The sequence below is a fragment of the Hypanus sabinus genome, chromosome 23 (assembly GCF_030144855.1).
Source record: "Hypanus sabinus isolate sHypSab1 chromosome 23, sHypSab1.hap1, whole genome shotgun sequence".
Taxonomy (NCBI): Eukaryota; Metazoa; Chordata; class Chondrichthyes; order Myliobatiformes; family Dasyatidae; genus Hypanus; species Hypanus sabinus.
Window position 1 is genome coordinate 1660103 of NC_082728.1, and position 15818 is coordinate 1675920.

Sequence of the window (15818 nt, forward strand, 5' to 3'; positions counted from 1 at the left end):
CCATATTACTCAAATATTACTGAAATATTAAATACACAACAATCCTTCCTGTTTAGCTATAAACTCGAACTCAATATAGAATGTATCCCAACTCACATATGTAACCTCTTGCTCTATAGTCATTTTCTATATGTACAGTGCCTATAAAAAGCATTCACCACCCTTGGAAGTTTTGATGTTTTATTTATTTACAATATTGAATTATAGTGAATTTAATTTGGCTTTTTTTTGACACTGATCAACAGAAAAAGACTCTTTCATGTCAAAGTGAAAACAGACCTCTGCAAAGTGATCCAAATTAATTACAATTATAAAATAATTGATTGCATAAGCATTCACCCCCTTTAATATGACACACCAATCATCACTGGTGCAGCCAATTGGTTTTAGAAGTCACATAATTAGTTAAATAGAGATCATTGGTATGCAGTCAAGGTTTTCAACTGATTGTAGTAAAAAACACATCAGTATCTAGAGGGTCCAACTGCTGGTGAGTCAGTATCCTGGCAAAAGCTACACCATGAAGATAAAGAACACTCCAAGCAACTCCATGAAAAGGTTATCAAAAAGCACAACTCAGGAGATGGATGCAAGCAAATTTCCAAGTCATTGAATGTCCCTTGGAGTACAGTTAAGTCAATCATTAAGAAATGGAAAGAATATGACACAGCTGTAAATCTGCCTAGAGCAGGCTGTCCTCAAAAACTGACTGACCCATGCAAGAAGGGGACTAGTGAGTGGGGTCGCCAAGAGTCGTATGACAACTCTGGAGGAGTTACAAGCTTCAGTGGCTGAGATGGGAGAGACTGCGCAAACAGCAACTGTTGCCCAAATGCTTCACTAGTCGCAGGTTTATAGGAGCGTGGTAAAAAGAAAGCCACTGTTTTGAAAAAAAACTCACATGAAATTTCAGCTAGAGTCTGCCAGAAGGCATGTGGGAGACTCTGAAGTCAGCTGGAAGGAGGTTCTATAGTCTAATGAAACCGAAATTTTGCATTTTAGCTATCAAGTTAAAAACTATGTTTGGCATAAGTCAAACACCGCACACCATCAAAACACACCATCCCTACTGTGAAGCATGGTGGTGGCTGCATCATGCTGTGGGGACACTTCACTGCAGCAGGCCCTGGAAGGCTTGTGAAGGGAGAGGGTAAAATGAATGCAGCAAAATTCAGAAAAATCCTGAAGGAGAACTTGATGCAGTCTGCAAGAGAACTGTGACTTGGGAGAAGATATCTTTTCTAACAAGACAATGACCCCAAGCACAATGCCAAAACTACAAAGGAATGGCTTAAAAACAACAAAGTTAATGTCCTAAAGTGGCCAAGTCTTAGTCCAGACCTCAATCCAAATTAGAATTTGAGAATGGACTTGAAAAGGGCCCATGCAATCTGACAGAGTTTGAGCAGTTTTTTTTAAAAGAATGGGGATAAGTTGCAGTGTCCAGATGTGTGAAGCTGTTAAAGACCTATCCACACAGACTCCAGGCTGTAATTGCTGCCAAGGTTACATCTACTAAATACTGACTTGAAAGGGGTGGATATTTCTTCAATCAATTATTTTCTGTTTTACATTTGTAATTAATTTAAATCACTTTATACAAATCTGTTTTCACTTTCTGTTGATCAGTGCCAAAACAGCCAAATTAAATCCACTGTGATTCAATGCTGTAAAACAATAAAACATGAAATCTTCCGGGTGTGTATGTACATGCACACAGACATTCACAGCACAGTAAATTTTAATTAGTCCCATTCAGGCTGAAACATTTAATCACTGTGGAGTATTTCCTACTTTTGTGGGTTAACATTTTCCTAACAAGATGAATTACTCTGCTTGACAGTGAGACTTGTGCCTGATTGTTGTATCACCTACACTACTCTGATAGGATCTCCCAAACCTGTGACTTTCATCAAGGGAAAGGCCAGCAGGGTCAAGAGATATTACCCCCACAGACTGGCAGATACAATAGATGATTGTAACAGACTCTCAGGTAAAGTGACACCTTACCTGAAAGGACTGCTTGGGGCTCTGATGCTAGTGTAGGGGCAGGTGCAGCATTTATTTCATTTTTGGGGATCAGTACCAGGAGTAAGATTACTGGGACGGAACTAGTGGACAAGGGAGTCATATACAGAGTGGAAGGAGGTGGGGAGGAATAGCTGTGCTTAATAACAGGATCCCATTGGAGAGGTTGGGAGTTATGGAGAATGATGTGCAGGATAGAGAGGCTCGTGTGGTGGTAGGTAAGGACAAAGGGAGCTCTATCCCTGTTCTAATGGCAGGAGAATTGATGAGGGCAGATGTGTGGGAAATGTTGGAGATTCAGGTGAGGACAGCAACAATGGTTGTGGAGAGGAAACCCAATTCTTTGAAAAAAGAAGACATCTCAGATGCTCTGGAATTGAAAGGCTCATCATAACAGGTCAGAATCAAGTTTCATATAATATGTTGTAAAATCTGTTATTATGCAGCAGCAGCACATTGCAATATATAATAATAAAAACTGCAAATTACAGTAAAACATATATCTTAAAGTTAAATTAACTAAGTAGTGCAAGAAGAAATTTTTAAAAAAGCAATGAGATAGTATTCATGGGTTCATTGTCTGCTCAGAAATCTGATGGAAGAATGGAAGAAACTTTTCCTGAATCATTGAATGTGTGTATTCAGGCTTCTGTACCTCCTCCCTGATGGTAGCAACGAGAAGAAGACATGTCCTGGGTGATGGGGGTGCTTATTGATGGTTGCATCTTTTTTGAAGCATTGCTCCTTGAAGATGTCCTGGGTGCAGGCAAGATGGAACAAACTGTGTTCACAACTTCCTGCAGCTCTTTTCAATCCTGTGCAGTGCCCCCCACCCCATACCAGACAGGATGCAGCCAGTTAGAATGCTTTTCACAGTACATCTGCAGAAATTTGCAAGTATTTTTGGTGACTGTACGTCCGTAGCCCCCTCCTTTGTGAGAATCGCAAGATCACTGTTAGGTTGGGTCAAGGGGCCCAGGAAATGGGAGAAGGGACGTGCAGACTGTCTCGTTTCCCCAGCGATGTAAAGCTACGGGACATGGCCATTGTCTCTTGGAGACCAATTTGTGGATTGAGATACTATGCTACGTGAACGCCCTCAGGCAAAGTGGGCTGGTTGAGGGAGAGAGTGCACACCCCCAACCTGATTGACATCTACGACCCTGCGAGTCAGGATAAAACAGGGTCTGTAGGAACAGTCCCTCAGTCGTACCAGAAGAAACGTTAAGCAACCACGTAACAGCAGGAAGTCATCGGAAGGAGACCACGTGTGTTCAGTTCCTTTGCTGGAATTGGTGGCTGGAACCACGGAAAACAGCTTTTAGCTAACAACGGGGAAACCCGCTCCCCTGACTCAACGGATTGGCATCATAAAAGACCTGGGCAAGTTTAAACCGCCTCGCTCTTAAACCCAAAAACGCTGCAGCTTGAACAAACTAACAGCGACTGTTATCTTTCCATCGGACAATACATTATCCCCTAGACAACGATAGAGCTATTTCTTATTGGTTATTATTATACCCGCGCTTTAGATTTAGTATTGATGACGTATATTATCTGTATGTTTGCATTAATCTTATATTTTGTGCCCTTTATCAATAAATACTTTAAAAAATAGTACCATCAGACTTCAACGGACCTCTCTATCTTTGCTGGTAAGTGATCCAGTTACGGGATTCTGTAACAGTGACATACAAAATTTCCTTAAACTCCTAATGAAATATAGCTGCTTTCATGCCTCCTTTGTAGCTGCTTCAATATGTTAGGCCCAGGATAGATCCTCAGAGATGAGGACTGATGTGTGTTCCATCAACTTACCCTTTCTGAAGTCCACAATCAATTCTTTGATCTTACTATCATTTAGTACAAGGTTGTTAATGTGACACCACCAATTGATATATCTCACACCTGTACACCTTCTCTTCACCATCTGAAATTCTGTCAACAATAGGTGTGTCATCAGCAAATTTATAGATGGCATTTGAGCTGTGCCTAGCCATACAGTCATGGGTGTAGAGAGAGTAGAGCAGTGGGCTAAGCACACATCCTTGAGGTGGAGATGTTATTTCAGATTTGCAGACTGTGGTCTCCTGCTGAGGAAGTCAAGTTACAGATGGAGGTGCAGAGGCCCGGGTTTTGGAGCTTTTAAATCAGAACTATAGGAAGAATTGTGTTAAACGCTGAGCTGTAGTCAATACTGTAAACAGCAGTCTGACTTGAGTATTAGTATTGTCCAGGTAATCTAAGGCCACATGAAGAGCCAACGAGGTCGCATCCGTTGTAGACCTATTGTAGCAACAGGCAAATTGCAATGCATTCAGGTCCTTACTTAGGCAAGAGTTGATTCAAGCCATAACCCCAAGCTCTCAAAGCACTTCATCACCATAGATGTGAATGCTACTGACTGATTGTCATTAAGACAGCTCACCCCGCTCTTCTTGGGCACTGCTATGATTGTTGTCCTTTTGAAGCAGGTGGGAACTTATGACTGATGCAGTGCAGGGAAGGAAATAAGGGAAGGAAATAACATTTTTACAAATGACAGGGTGGGAAGAGGTATAATCAAGATAGCTGTGAGAGTCAGTAGGTTTGTAAAATAATATCAGTAGATAGTCTGTCTCCGGAGATAATATGCGAGTTGTGAAACAAGCTGTGATCCACTGCAAGGAGCAGCAGCTGAAAGAATGCAAAGGAATGCAAAAAAAAAATCATCTAGGAATTAGATCAGCTCTTTCCTAGATCCATTATTGCCTGCTCCTTGTTACTTTCTTGCAGTCTAGAACCTTCAGTTTATTTCCTAGCTAATTAACCCACTGATACACTATACTTTTCAATAAAGCTTTTTGAGTTATTTTACTGAATTAGGAATTATGCTGTCACTCAATCCTTTCTTCACATACGGACATAGATGGACCGCCTGATATTTCCAATGAATTATCCTAGATAAATTCAAGAGTCCAAGTATTTTCTGTTCACTCCTACACTTTTTTCCTCACAGTTAAAGGAAACTGAATTCAGCCTCAGTCAGATCCTGTGTAGTGGGACAGGATACTCCAGTGGGAGGAGGTGCTTTCTCTAATTATCTCAGATTGGTTTGAGAATCTAGTGTCATTTCCCAGCTCTCTTCCCCATGGGAGTCATTAACATGCTGTTGGAGTCCTGAATGTGAAGACATCTGGAGGAGAGAATTGATTTATAGGTTGTCCAGGAACTGGGCAAGATTTTCCAATCAGATCTGAGCCATACATTTTGGTAATTCTACAGTCCTATCTAGTTTTTTCTTTACTTAGTCATCTTCTGCAATCAAGACATCATTTATTACCTTACCCTAACTGTTCTTGAACCACCTTTTCAAACCACTGTAGGTTCAAGTAAATGTACTCTTACAGTGATATTGAGAGGGAGTTGTAGAACTCAGATCCAGTGACGAAGAAAAGCCACTGATATTTTTCCCAGTCTGGATTGTGTTCAACTTGGAGGGATGGCTGCAAGTGGTGGTACTCTCTTGTCCCTGCTTCCCTTTGCCTTTTCCTTGAGGAAAGTCACAGGTTTGGGAGATGCTGGTAGAGTAGTGTATGTGGTACAAAAATCAGTCAAAGCCCCATCTCTAACCTAAGGGTAACCTAAGGGTAAAGAGAAAGGCAGCAACAAAGGCAAAGCCTATCACCTTGGTGGAATTCCTAATCAGTAATGTTCCAGGACTGAATTAAATTCTTTTTAACAACCAAAACTATATTTGGACTTTCCAATTCCAAGTTATCTAATTCAGGTGGAGGGATACAGTCAAGAGCAGGGAATGGGTTAGCTGGTTTGCTCAGGCTCAGTGAGCTGATATGAACTCAATGAACCAATTTTATTTTTGTCAATAATTCCAACTTCCTTTGTGTTAAGTACTAATCCTACCAATGAACAATTTCCATTGAGTCCTAGTTTTACTTGGACTCCTCTGTACTGCTTTGATTTCAAGAACTGTCACTCTCAATTCACCAGTGTAAATGAGATCATTTGTCCACCCTTGGACCATGAATGAAATGAGGTCTGGAGCCCAACGTGGAATCCATCTCAGTTTTCTCCATGTTTTCCTCTTCTTTTTATTTATCTACCATTTTCATTTCACAGACCACTTATCAAAACCAAACACTACAGTAAGCTGCTGAAGGTTACAAAAGCAGAGAACATGCACTTCCCATAGACCTAAAACAAATGGTTGTAATCTCTTTAACAACGGCTGATGCACTCTCTCTGGATTACATTACAACACTCATTGCAATTGTTTAAAATCTCTCAATCCTGATGGATTCTGTCTTTTTAGCTCACAGTAATCAGATTTATGTTTGCTGATGGTATCCTCTTTTGAAAGGACTTAAGTTATTAAACTGAACAGTTTAAATCCCTTCCGTTCACATTGAGTCAGAGATTAGATAATTTTATCACAAAGTCAGCCTGCTCCTGCTAGTTCAGGTACTTGCGATTACCATGCTCCAAAACTAAGCACTGAAATACAGGGAGAGCAAATGGAGTTTTATTTGGAGATAGACCCTGTAACATTGAACCTGATTATACTTGTTGCAAGTTATGTGATTCTGCTTTTGCTTTTCCTTATTTCTTGCATTTTGTATGACTGCAGAGGCAAAGACCCCAGTAAGGAGTATGGTCCTGAAATGGACAAACCCGTCCAATCTCCAATTCAGTTGGTGGTGATGCAGAACACAGTGGATGCTCGCCTCAGTGACAATAAACCTACCAACACCGAAAATAAAAAACAACTACCAGGCTCACGAAGCACTTTGGTCTAGAAGAGAGCAGTAGAGGACATCATGATGGCAGCCACCAATTTTTCACTTTACTGTGATGAAGGCCAGCAGCTATTTTAAAACAGCTCCTCAGGTAGGTTTCGAAGATGGCTTACTCTTATGCATCAGAGATAATAGTGATATGGACAAGATGGGCCATAATGTCCTTTATCTGTGCTGTACATTTCCATGCTTCTCATAGGACTTTATTTAATGAATTAGGTTAACATGCAAGTTTAGCCATCCTCCGTGTAAAACAAGAGTCATAAACTGCAATGAACTTCTCTACCAGTTAATAGATTCTGTTGTGTTGAGTAAAGGATGAAATTTTGTTAGAGGTCCAGGGGAATTCTGTTTTATTCCTTCAATGCTGTTGCAGATTTTTCATTCATTTGATTCATAAGCAAATCCACTGCTTAGTTTTAGCAAATACAAAACCTCTGGTAATACATTATCTCAGTAATAAACTGAAGTGTCAGTCTCCCTGATTTGTGTAAGTCCTGCAGACCACAACCTTCTGACTCATTTAAAACTAAGATGACTTGAACTAATGGCAGAATTGGGCACTGTGACTAACACGTTCAGTCTCAAAAGAAGACCTGGCACTAGGTAGTAAATCTGTCTCCTGCATTTCATCAGTATTCTACCTCAGCTTAGGGCACATATTTCCAACATTTGTTTTGATGTGAACCACTTCTGAGAGATTTCTTTTCTGTTCCCCTTTCCCTTATCCAACTCCCAATTCATTTGCTACCATAATTATTAATATTGAATAAAGTATGTTTGGCTTTATAAGTGTCTCCCCTTTTAATTTTACCTGATTTCCAGGGGGTTTCTGCATTGTGGTTTGAAACCTAGGCTTTTGGATGATATACATTCTGAGAGTTAATGAATGACTGGGAGAAATGCTCCATTTCTAACTTTAATTGCTGTCTTGTTTATGAGCATAAATTCTTCTTAAAATTCTGATAGAAGAGATATAAATCTAACACCATACCTGCTCTCATCATTTCATAGGATAGTTCAATTTATAGCATCAATAATAGCGGCAATCAATATGTCTTGCATTCTGAATGTGGATGATTGAATCTCTCATATTTCCTTACAACAAAGAAAGGCCATTTGGTTCATCGTTGTTCTCAGAGTAATCCCAACAATTTCATTCCACTACTTATTTCCCTGAAACCTATTCTCTTTCATATGCACATTTGTACTCTTCTGATTTTCCTAAACTAACCTAAACTAATAGTAATTTACAACAGTAAAATTAACCTGCCAATCGGCATTTGGGATATGGGAGAACACTGAAGCATTCAGATCAAAATCTCACCATCGCAAGTACCATGTGCAAAGAACATGAAGACAGCCCCAGTGGCTGGGTTAAGCTCAGATTGCTGAATTGGTGAGGTAGCAGCTCTACCTCTATGCCATGGTGACTATTTTGAAATCAATTCAAAATCCTAAAACATAATAGCAATTTCAACAATACAAAAACATATATTATACTCTATTGCAATTGCAATGTGTTGTACACATCACTGCACACATTAAGTATGTGCAACATTAAGCACAGTGTGTGCTATGTTCAAATAAAACATATAGAGTACAGAGCAAAAACACAAGACATTTAACCCCCCAGTCCATGCTGACATTTAGGCTCTAGTTGAGCATCTTCCCATTTTCCTGCACTTAAACATCAGCATAACTCTCTATTCTCTTCTCCCCCATGTGCTTGTCTAGCCTGCCATTTAATATCATGCATATTATTCACTTCACTATCCCCTGTGGGAGTGAGTTCCATTCTCTGCTTAGCTTCATTCTGAATTAATATAGCTTTTGGTTATTATTTTTCGATGATGAATTCCTGTTATGCTTCTTCCCTGCAAATGGTAACATTCTCTTTATGTTCACTCTGCCAAAACCCTTCACAGTTTTTAAATCCCTCTGTGGTCACGCTTTCCTTCAAGGTTACAGAGATCCGGAATGCTTGTATTTTCCTGATATATACTGTGTATCTCCAAGCCTCTGGTACTATCCTCTCGAACCCTCTCAAATGTAGCAATGTTTATTTTGGCCAAAAAAAGAGTAATCTACATTTCAATACAATTTGAGCACAACTCTATATTTCCCAATTCTTTCCATTATAAACACTGGTGTTTAGTTTGTTTTTTTAATGACCTTACTAGCCAGAGTGTAACTTTACATGATCCCGAGATCCCTCTGTTCCTCTATTCCATCTATAGTCCCACTGTAATATAACCTCTTTATTATGCTGAGTAAAACATAATACCTATAACCATATAACAATTACAGCACAGAAACAGGCCATCTCAGCCCTTCTTGTGCATGCCGAACGCTTACTCTCACCTAATCCCACTGACCCGCACTCAGCCCATAACCCTCCATCCCTTTCCTGTCCAATTTTGCTTTAAATGACAATACCGAACCTGCCTCTACCACATCAACTGGAAGCTCTTTCCACACAGCTACCACTCTCTGAGTAAAGAAATCCCCCCTCATGTTACCCTTAAAATTTTGCCCCCTAAGTCTCAACTCATGTCCTCTTGTTTGAATCTCCCCTACTCTCAATGAAAAAAGCCTATCCACATCAACTCTGTCTATCCCCCTCATAATTTTAAATACCTCTATCAAGTCCCCCCTCAACCTTCTACGCTCCAAAGTATAAAGACCTAACTTGTTCAATCTTTCCCTGTAACTTAGGTGCTGAAACCCATGTAACATTCTTGTAAATCTTCTCTGTACTCTCTCTACCTTGTTGACATCTTTCCTATAATTCGGTGACCAGATCTGTACACAATACTCCAAATTCAGCCTTACCAATGCCTTGTACAATTTTAACATTACATCCCAACTCCTATTCTCAATGCTCTGATTTACAAAGGCCAACATACCAAAAGCTTTCTTCACCACCCTATCTGCATGAAATTCCACCTTCAGGGAACTATGCACCATTATCCCTAGATCACTCTGTTCTACTGCATTCTTCAATGCCCTACATTTACCATGTATGTCCTATTTGGATTATTCCTACCAAAATGTAGCACCTCACACTTATCATCATTAAACTCCATCTGCCATCGCTCAGCCCACTCTTCAAACTGGCCTAAATCTCTCTGCAAACTTTGAAAACCTACTTCATTATCCACAATGCCACCTACCTTAGTTTCATCTGCATACTTACTAATCCAATTTACCACCCCATCATCCAACATTGGACCCAGTACAGATCCCTGAGGCACACCACTAGTCACCGGCCTCCAACCTGACAAACAGTTATCCACCACTACTCTCTGGCATCTCCCATCCAGCCACTGTTAAATGCATTTTACTACTTCAATATTAATACCTAATGTTTGAACCTTCCTAATTAACCTTCCATGCAGAACCTTGTCAAAGGCCTTACTGACGTCCATATAGACAACATTCACTATTTACCCTCATCAACTTTCCTCGTAACCTCTTCAAAAAATTCAATAAGATTTGTTAAACATGACCTTCCACACACAAATCCATTTTGACTGTTCCTAATCAGACCCTGTCTATCCAGATAATTATATATACCATCTCTAAGAATACTTACCATTAATTTACCCACCACTGATGTCAAACTGACAGCCAACGATTGCTAGATTTACTCTTAGAACCCTTTTTAAACAATGGAACCACATGAGCAATAGGCAAATCCTCTGGCACCATCTAATGACATTTGAAATATTTCCATCAGAGCCCCGCGATTTCTACGCTAACTTCCCTCAAAGTCCCTGGGAATATCCTGTCAGGACCCAGAGATTTATCCACTTTTATATTCCTTAAAAGCACCAGTACTTCCTCTTCTTTAATCGTCATAGTTTCCATAACTTCCCAACTTGTTTCCATTACCTTACAATTCAATATCCTTCTCCTTAGTGAATACCAAAGAAAAGAAATTGTTCAAAATCTCCCCCATCTCTTTCGGTTCCACACTTAGCTGTCCACTCTGATTCTCTAATGGACCAATTTTATCCCTCACTATCATTTTGCTATTAATGTAACTGTAGAAACCCTTTGGAGTTATTTTCACCTTACTTGCCAACCTCGTATCTTCTTTTAGCTTTTCTAATTTCTTTCTTAAGGTTCTTCTTACATTCTTTATATTCCTCGAGCACCTCGTTTACTCCATGCTGCCGATATTTATTGTAGATATCTCTCTTTTTCCTAACTAAGTTCCTAATATCCCTTGAAAACCATGGCTCTCTCAAACTTTTAACCTTTCCTTTCAACCTAACAGGAACATAAAGATTCTGTACCCTCAAAATTTCACCTTTAAATGACCTCCATTTCTCTATTACATCCTTCCCATAAAACAAATTGTCCAAATCCACTCCTTCTAAATCTTTTCACATCTCCTCAAAGTTAGCCTTTCTCCAATCAAAAATCTCAACTCTGGGTCCAGTCCTATCCTTCTCCATAATTATATTGAAACTAATGGCATTGTGATCACTGGACCTGAAGTGCTCCCCAATGCATACGTCCATCACCTGACCTATCTCATTCCCTAACAGAAGATCCAACACTACCCCTTCTCTATTTGGGATCTCTATGTATTGCTGCAAAAAACTATCCTGCATACATTTTACAAACTCCAAACCATCCATCCCTTTTACAGTATGGGCTTCCCAGTCTACGTGTAGAAAATTAAAATCTCCCACAATCACAACCCTGTGCTTACTACAAATATCTGCTATCTCCTTGCAAATTTGCTCCTCCAATTCTCGCTCCCCATTAGGTGGTCTATAATTCACCCCTATAAGTGTTACTACACCTTTCCCATTCCTCAATTCAACCCAAATAACCTCCCTAGATGAGCCCTCTAATCTATCCTGCCAGAGCACCGCTGTAATATTTTCTCTGACAAGCAACGCAACACCACACCTCCCCCTCTTGTCCCTCCGATTCTATCACACCTGAAGCAATGAAATCCAGGAATATTTAGTTGCCAATCACACCCCTCCTGCAACAATGTTTCACTAATAGCTACAACATCATATTTCCAGGTATCAATCCATGCTCTAAGCTCATCCACCTTTCTTACAATACTCCTAGCATTAAAATAAATGCATTTAAGAAATTCTCCACCTCTTCCTCTCTGTTATCTCTAACAGTACAAAGAACTTTACTGTCTTCTTTTTCTTCCTTCTTCTATACATCTGTCCCTACACTCTGGTTCCCCTCCTCCCTCATATCTAGTTTAAATCCACTGGAGCCTCTCTAGCAAACCTACCTGCAAGAATATTTGTCCCACTCCATTTCAGATGTAAACCGTCCCGCCGGAACAGGTCCCACCTTCCCTGGAAAACTGCACAATTATCTATATATCTGAAGCCCTCTGTCCTGCGCCATGTCTTCAGCCACATGTTGATCTGCACTATCTTACTATTTCTAAACCCACCTACACGGGGCACTGGAAGCAATCCTGAGATTGCTATCCTGGAGGTCCTGTCCTTTAACTTGGCACCTAGCTCCCGAAACTCACCTTTCAGGACCTCCTCACTCTTCCTACCCAAGTCATTGGTCCCTACATAGACCACGACATCCGGTTGCTCACCCTCCCTCTTGAGAAGACTGAGAACTCGATCCGAGATATCGCAGACCCTGCTCAAACACTGGAGGGCAGCACCAACAGAGGCCAGCCCCCAGATGAGCGTAAACGCCATGCTGTAACACTTCCACGTCTTCACACCTGATCTGCAGCTGCAGGCAAGCCTGAGGCTTGAGGCCTACTCCTCACTACACTTGAGGTTATACAGCTCCCATGTCAGCTATCCCGCCAGCAGCCAAGGGTAACAGGCCTGCGGCATTATCACTAACCAAAAGAATCTTGCAATCACAATTGAAATGTCTGAGACAATCTCCCTCGGTTATACTGCACTAACTTCGATGATCCCGAAGCAGACAGCAGCACGGTCTGCAGTGAGCTCAACCCCTCTGTACCCAAACTGGCTCCTCTGACATCCCGACAGTTTCGTCTGCCATCCTGATCGGCTCCGTTCCTGACATCCCGACGGGCTCCTTCACCAGCATCCTGGTCAGCTCCACCACCGATGCCAGTCCAGCTCCTCCAATCAACGAGCAGCTCAATGATGGAGTAGCCCTGCGGAGCCCAAAGTTCTTGGAGTAGAATTGCCTTTGGATCATAAAAAAGCAAATCTTACAAAGGAAAAAAAAACCTTTGGTTGGATTCTGAGAGGCCACTGCGTTTGCACACGCCACCATTTTACCAGAAATCTAAGTTATTAATGTAACTGATGTTTGTGGATCATCACCCTGTCCCATTGCCAGTGCAAAGTGGACTACATTAAATGGCCTGTAAAAAGAGGAGGAATGAACAGATGATTTTCAGATCAGGAGACTGTGGGGAATGGCCCCAACTGTTCACAATCCAAATCAACGACTTACATTTATGGACCACGTGTTACAAGTTCAGATTTCCTGATGTACAAAGCTAGGTGGCAGTGCAGGCCATGAGGATGCAGGGAGGCTTCAAGGAGATGGGAACAGGTTAAGTAAATGAGCAATGATATGACAAATGGACTATCATGTAAAATCATCCTTTTCAATTAAAAAATGTAAGTGGGGAGCAAAATAAACAGTGACAAATGAAAAATGTGGAATTTCAAAAGGCATGTACTTGTAAACAAAATACTGAAAGTTAACATACAGATACAGCAAACCATGAGGAAAGAAAATGGTATATTAGCCTTTATTGCAAGAGGATTTGAGTACAATAGTACACGTGCAACGCCTTAATCAAAGAGGGCCCTTGTGAGCCAAAACTAGCAATTTGCTGTGCAGATTTGATCTCATTAACTAAGGAAGGAGAATTTGTAAATGAGGGAGTGGAACAAATGTTCATCAGATCGTTTGCATGCCATCTAGACCAATCATGCCATACATAAAATACATTGGAGTAGGAAAAAGAAAACAGAATGCATAATATCCTGTTGCACATGGAAACAAAACAGCTAAATGGATACTGCTAAAATCTTCACCTCCAGTTTGAAGCTACCCAAAATGTGATAGCATCTTGGCATCTCAGGGATATCACCCATGTGCAAAGGCTAAGTAACATAAGCCTTTAATCTAAATACTATAAATATCTTCAGCAATGTAGCCATAGTATAACTGAAAGCTCCATTAAGAGGATCAGCTCTTTCACTGTCCACGTTTGCCAGCATTTTCTACTTAATCCAAGTCACAACATATGTGTGCAATGTAGAATATTTGTACTTTGGTCCTAATAACCCTTGCTCCTCTACTGTGCTAGGCTGAATTTATCATACCATTTCATTATTTTTTAAATAATGTTAGGCTGCAGTTGGAGTGTAACATACAGTTCTGGTTGCCCCATTATAGAAAGAATATCGAGGCTTTGCAGAGGGTGCAAAAGAGATTATAGACAATACACAATAGACAATAGGTGCAGAAGTAGACCATTCAGCCCTTCGAGCCTGCACCGCCATTCTGAGATCATGGCTGATCACCTACTATCAATACCTGGTTCCTGCCTTCTCCCCAAATCCCTTGATTCCCCTATCCATAAGATACCTATCTAGCTCCTTCTTGAAAGCATCCAGAGAATTGGCCTCCACTGCCTTCTGAGGCAGTGCATTCTACACCCCCACAACTCTCTGGGAGAAGAAGTTTTTCCTTAACTCTGTCCTAAATGACCTATCCCTTATTCTTAAACCATGCCCTCTGGTACTGGACTCTCCCAGCATCTGGAACATATTTCCTGCCTCTATCTTGTCCAATCCCTTAACAATCTAATATGTTGCAATCAGATCCCCTCTCAATCTCCTTAATTCCAGCGTGTACAAGCCCAGTCTCTCTAACCTCTCTGCGTAAGGCAGTCCAGACATCCCAGGAATTAGCCTCGTGAATCTACACTGCACTTGCTCTACAGCCAGGATGTCCTTCCTTAACCCTAGAGACCAAAACTGTGCACAATACTCCAGGTGTGGTCTCACCAGGGCCTTGTACAAATGCAAAAGGATTTCCTTGCTCTTGTACTCAATTCCCTTTGTAATAAAGGCCAACATTCCATTAGCCTTCTGGTTTACCAGGATGCTTCTTGGATTGGAGGACATGTACTATAATGAGAGATTGGGCACACTTAGCTTGTTTCCTCTGGAGTGGCAGAGGCTGAGGGGAAATCTGATAGATGTTTATAAGGTTATGAGAGGCATTAGACAGACAGCATCTTATTCCCAGGGTTGAAATGTCTAAAACTAGAGGGAATGCATTTAAGGAGAAGAGGGCATTATTTCAAAGGAGATGTGAGGGGCAAGAGAGTGGTCGGTTCCTGGAAAGCACTGCCTGGGGTAGTGGTAGAGGCAGATGCATTAGAGACTTTTAATAGACATTTAGATAGGCATATGAATGTGAGGAAAATGAAAGGATATGGACATTGTATAGGTTGATTGTTGTAGACTGAAAGGCCTGTTCCTGTGCTGTACTCTCTGTTCTGTATAAATACCATAGCAACATAGAAAATTTATGGCAAAAAAGAAGTCATTCAGCCTATTGTACCTGTGTGAACCAGATTAATATGAACTTCTAGCACCAAAGGTCTTCAACCAGTCATTCAAGTACTTTGTTAATCTGATCAGGGTTTCTCCATTTCTTAAACATGGAGTTCCTGATCCCTACCATCCTTTGCATAAAGAAAAAATCTTTTGACTCCTCTTTTGTCATTCCTACCAAATACTTTGATGCCCCTTTTTTGTCCCCTCTGCTACGGGAAATAGGTCATTCTTATTGACTGCATCTTAGCTGTTTGTAATTTTATTCCTCAGTGAAGCCTCTGTTATGAAGAGAACAATCCCTGTTTGGCCAACTTTTCTTCATATCTACTTACATATGCTATAACTGAGGAAATTCCTATTCTGTAAGTAGACTCAATGAGTGGGAAAGTAACTCTCAAACATCACAATGACA

The 15818-nt window shown here is 40.7% G+C and overlaps 2 protein-coding genes across 2 annotated transcripts in view; both read left to right on the forward strand.

Annotated features, from left to right (window-relative positions):
- Nucleotides 1–5685: 5685 nt before the first annotated feature.
- On the forward strand, nt 5686–6824 carry si:ch73-256g18.2 (small integral membrane protein 36). Its single transcript, XM_059948170.1, has one exon. It carries the CDS (start codon nt 6543–6545, stop codon nt 6822–6824), a length of 282 nt encoding a protein of 93 aa, XP_059804153.1. The 5' UTR covers nt 5686–6542.
- The window catches only part of mmd (monocyte to macrophage differentiation-associated), a 103623-nt gene continuing 94582 nt past the window's right edge, over nt 6778–15818 (forward strand). Inside the window, exon 1 of the mRNA XM_059948163.1 lies at nt 6778–6915. The gene's annotated coding sequence lies outside the window, so the exon portion shown is untranslated. The remainder of the gene's footprint in view (nt 6916–15818) is intronic.

What these genes read in the sequence shown, in the direction of transcription:
- si:ch73-256g18.2 (XM_059948170.1), top strand. Translation starts at nt 6,543, where the DNA reads ATGGAGTTTTATTTGGAGATAGACCCTGTAACATTGAACCTGATTATA.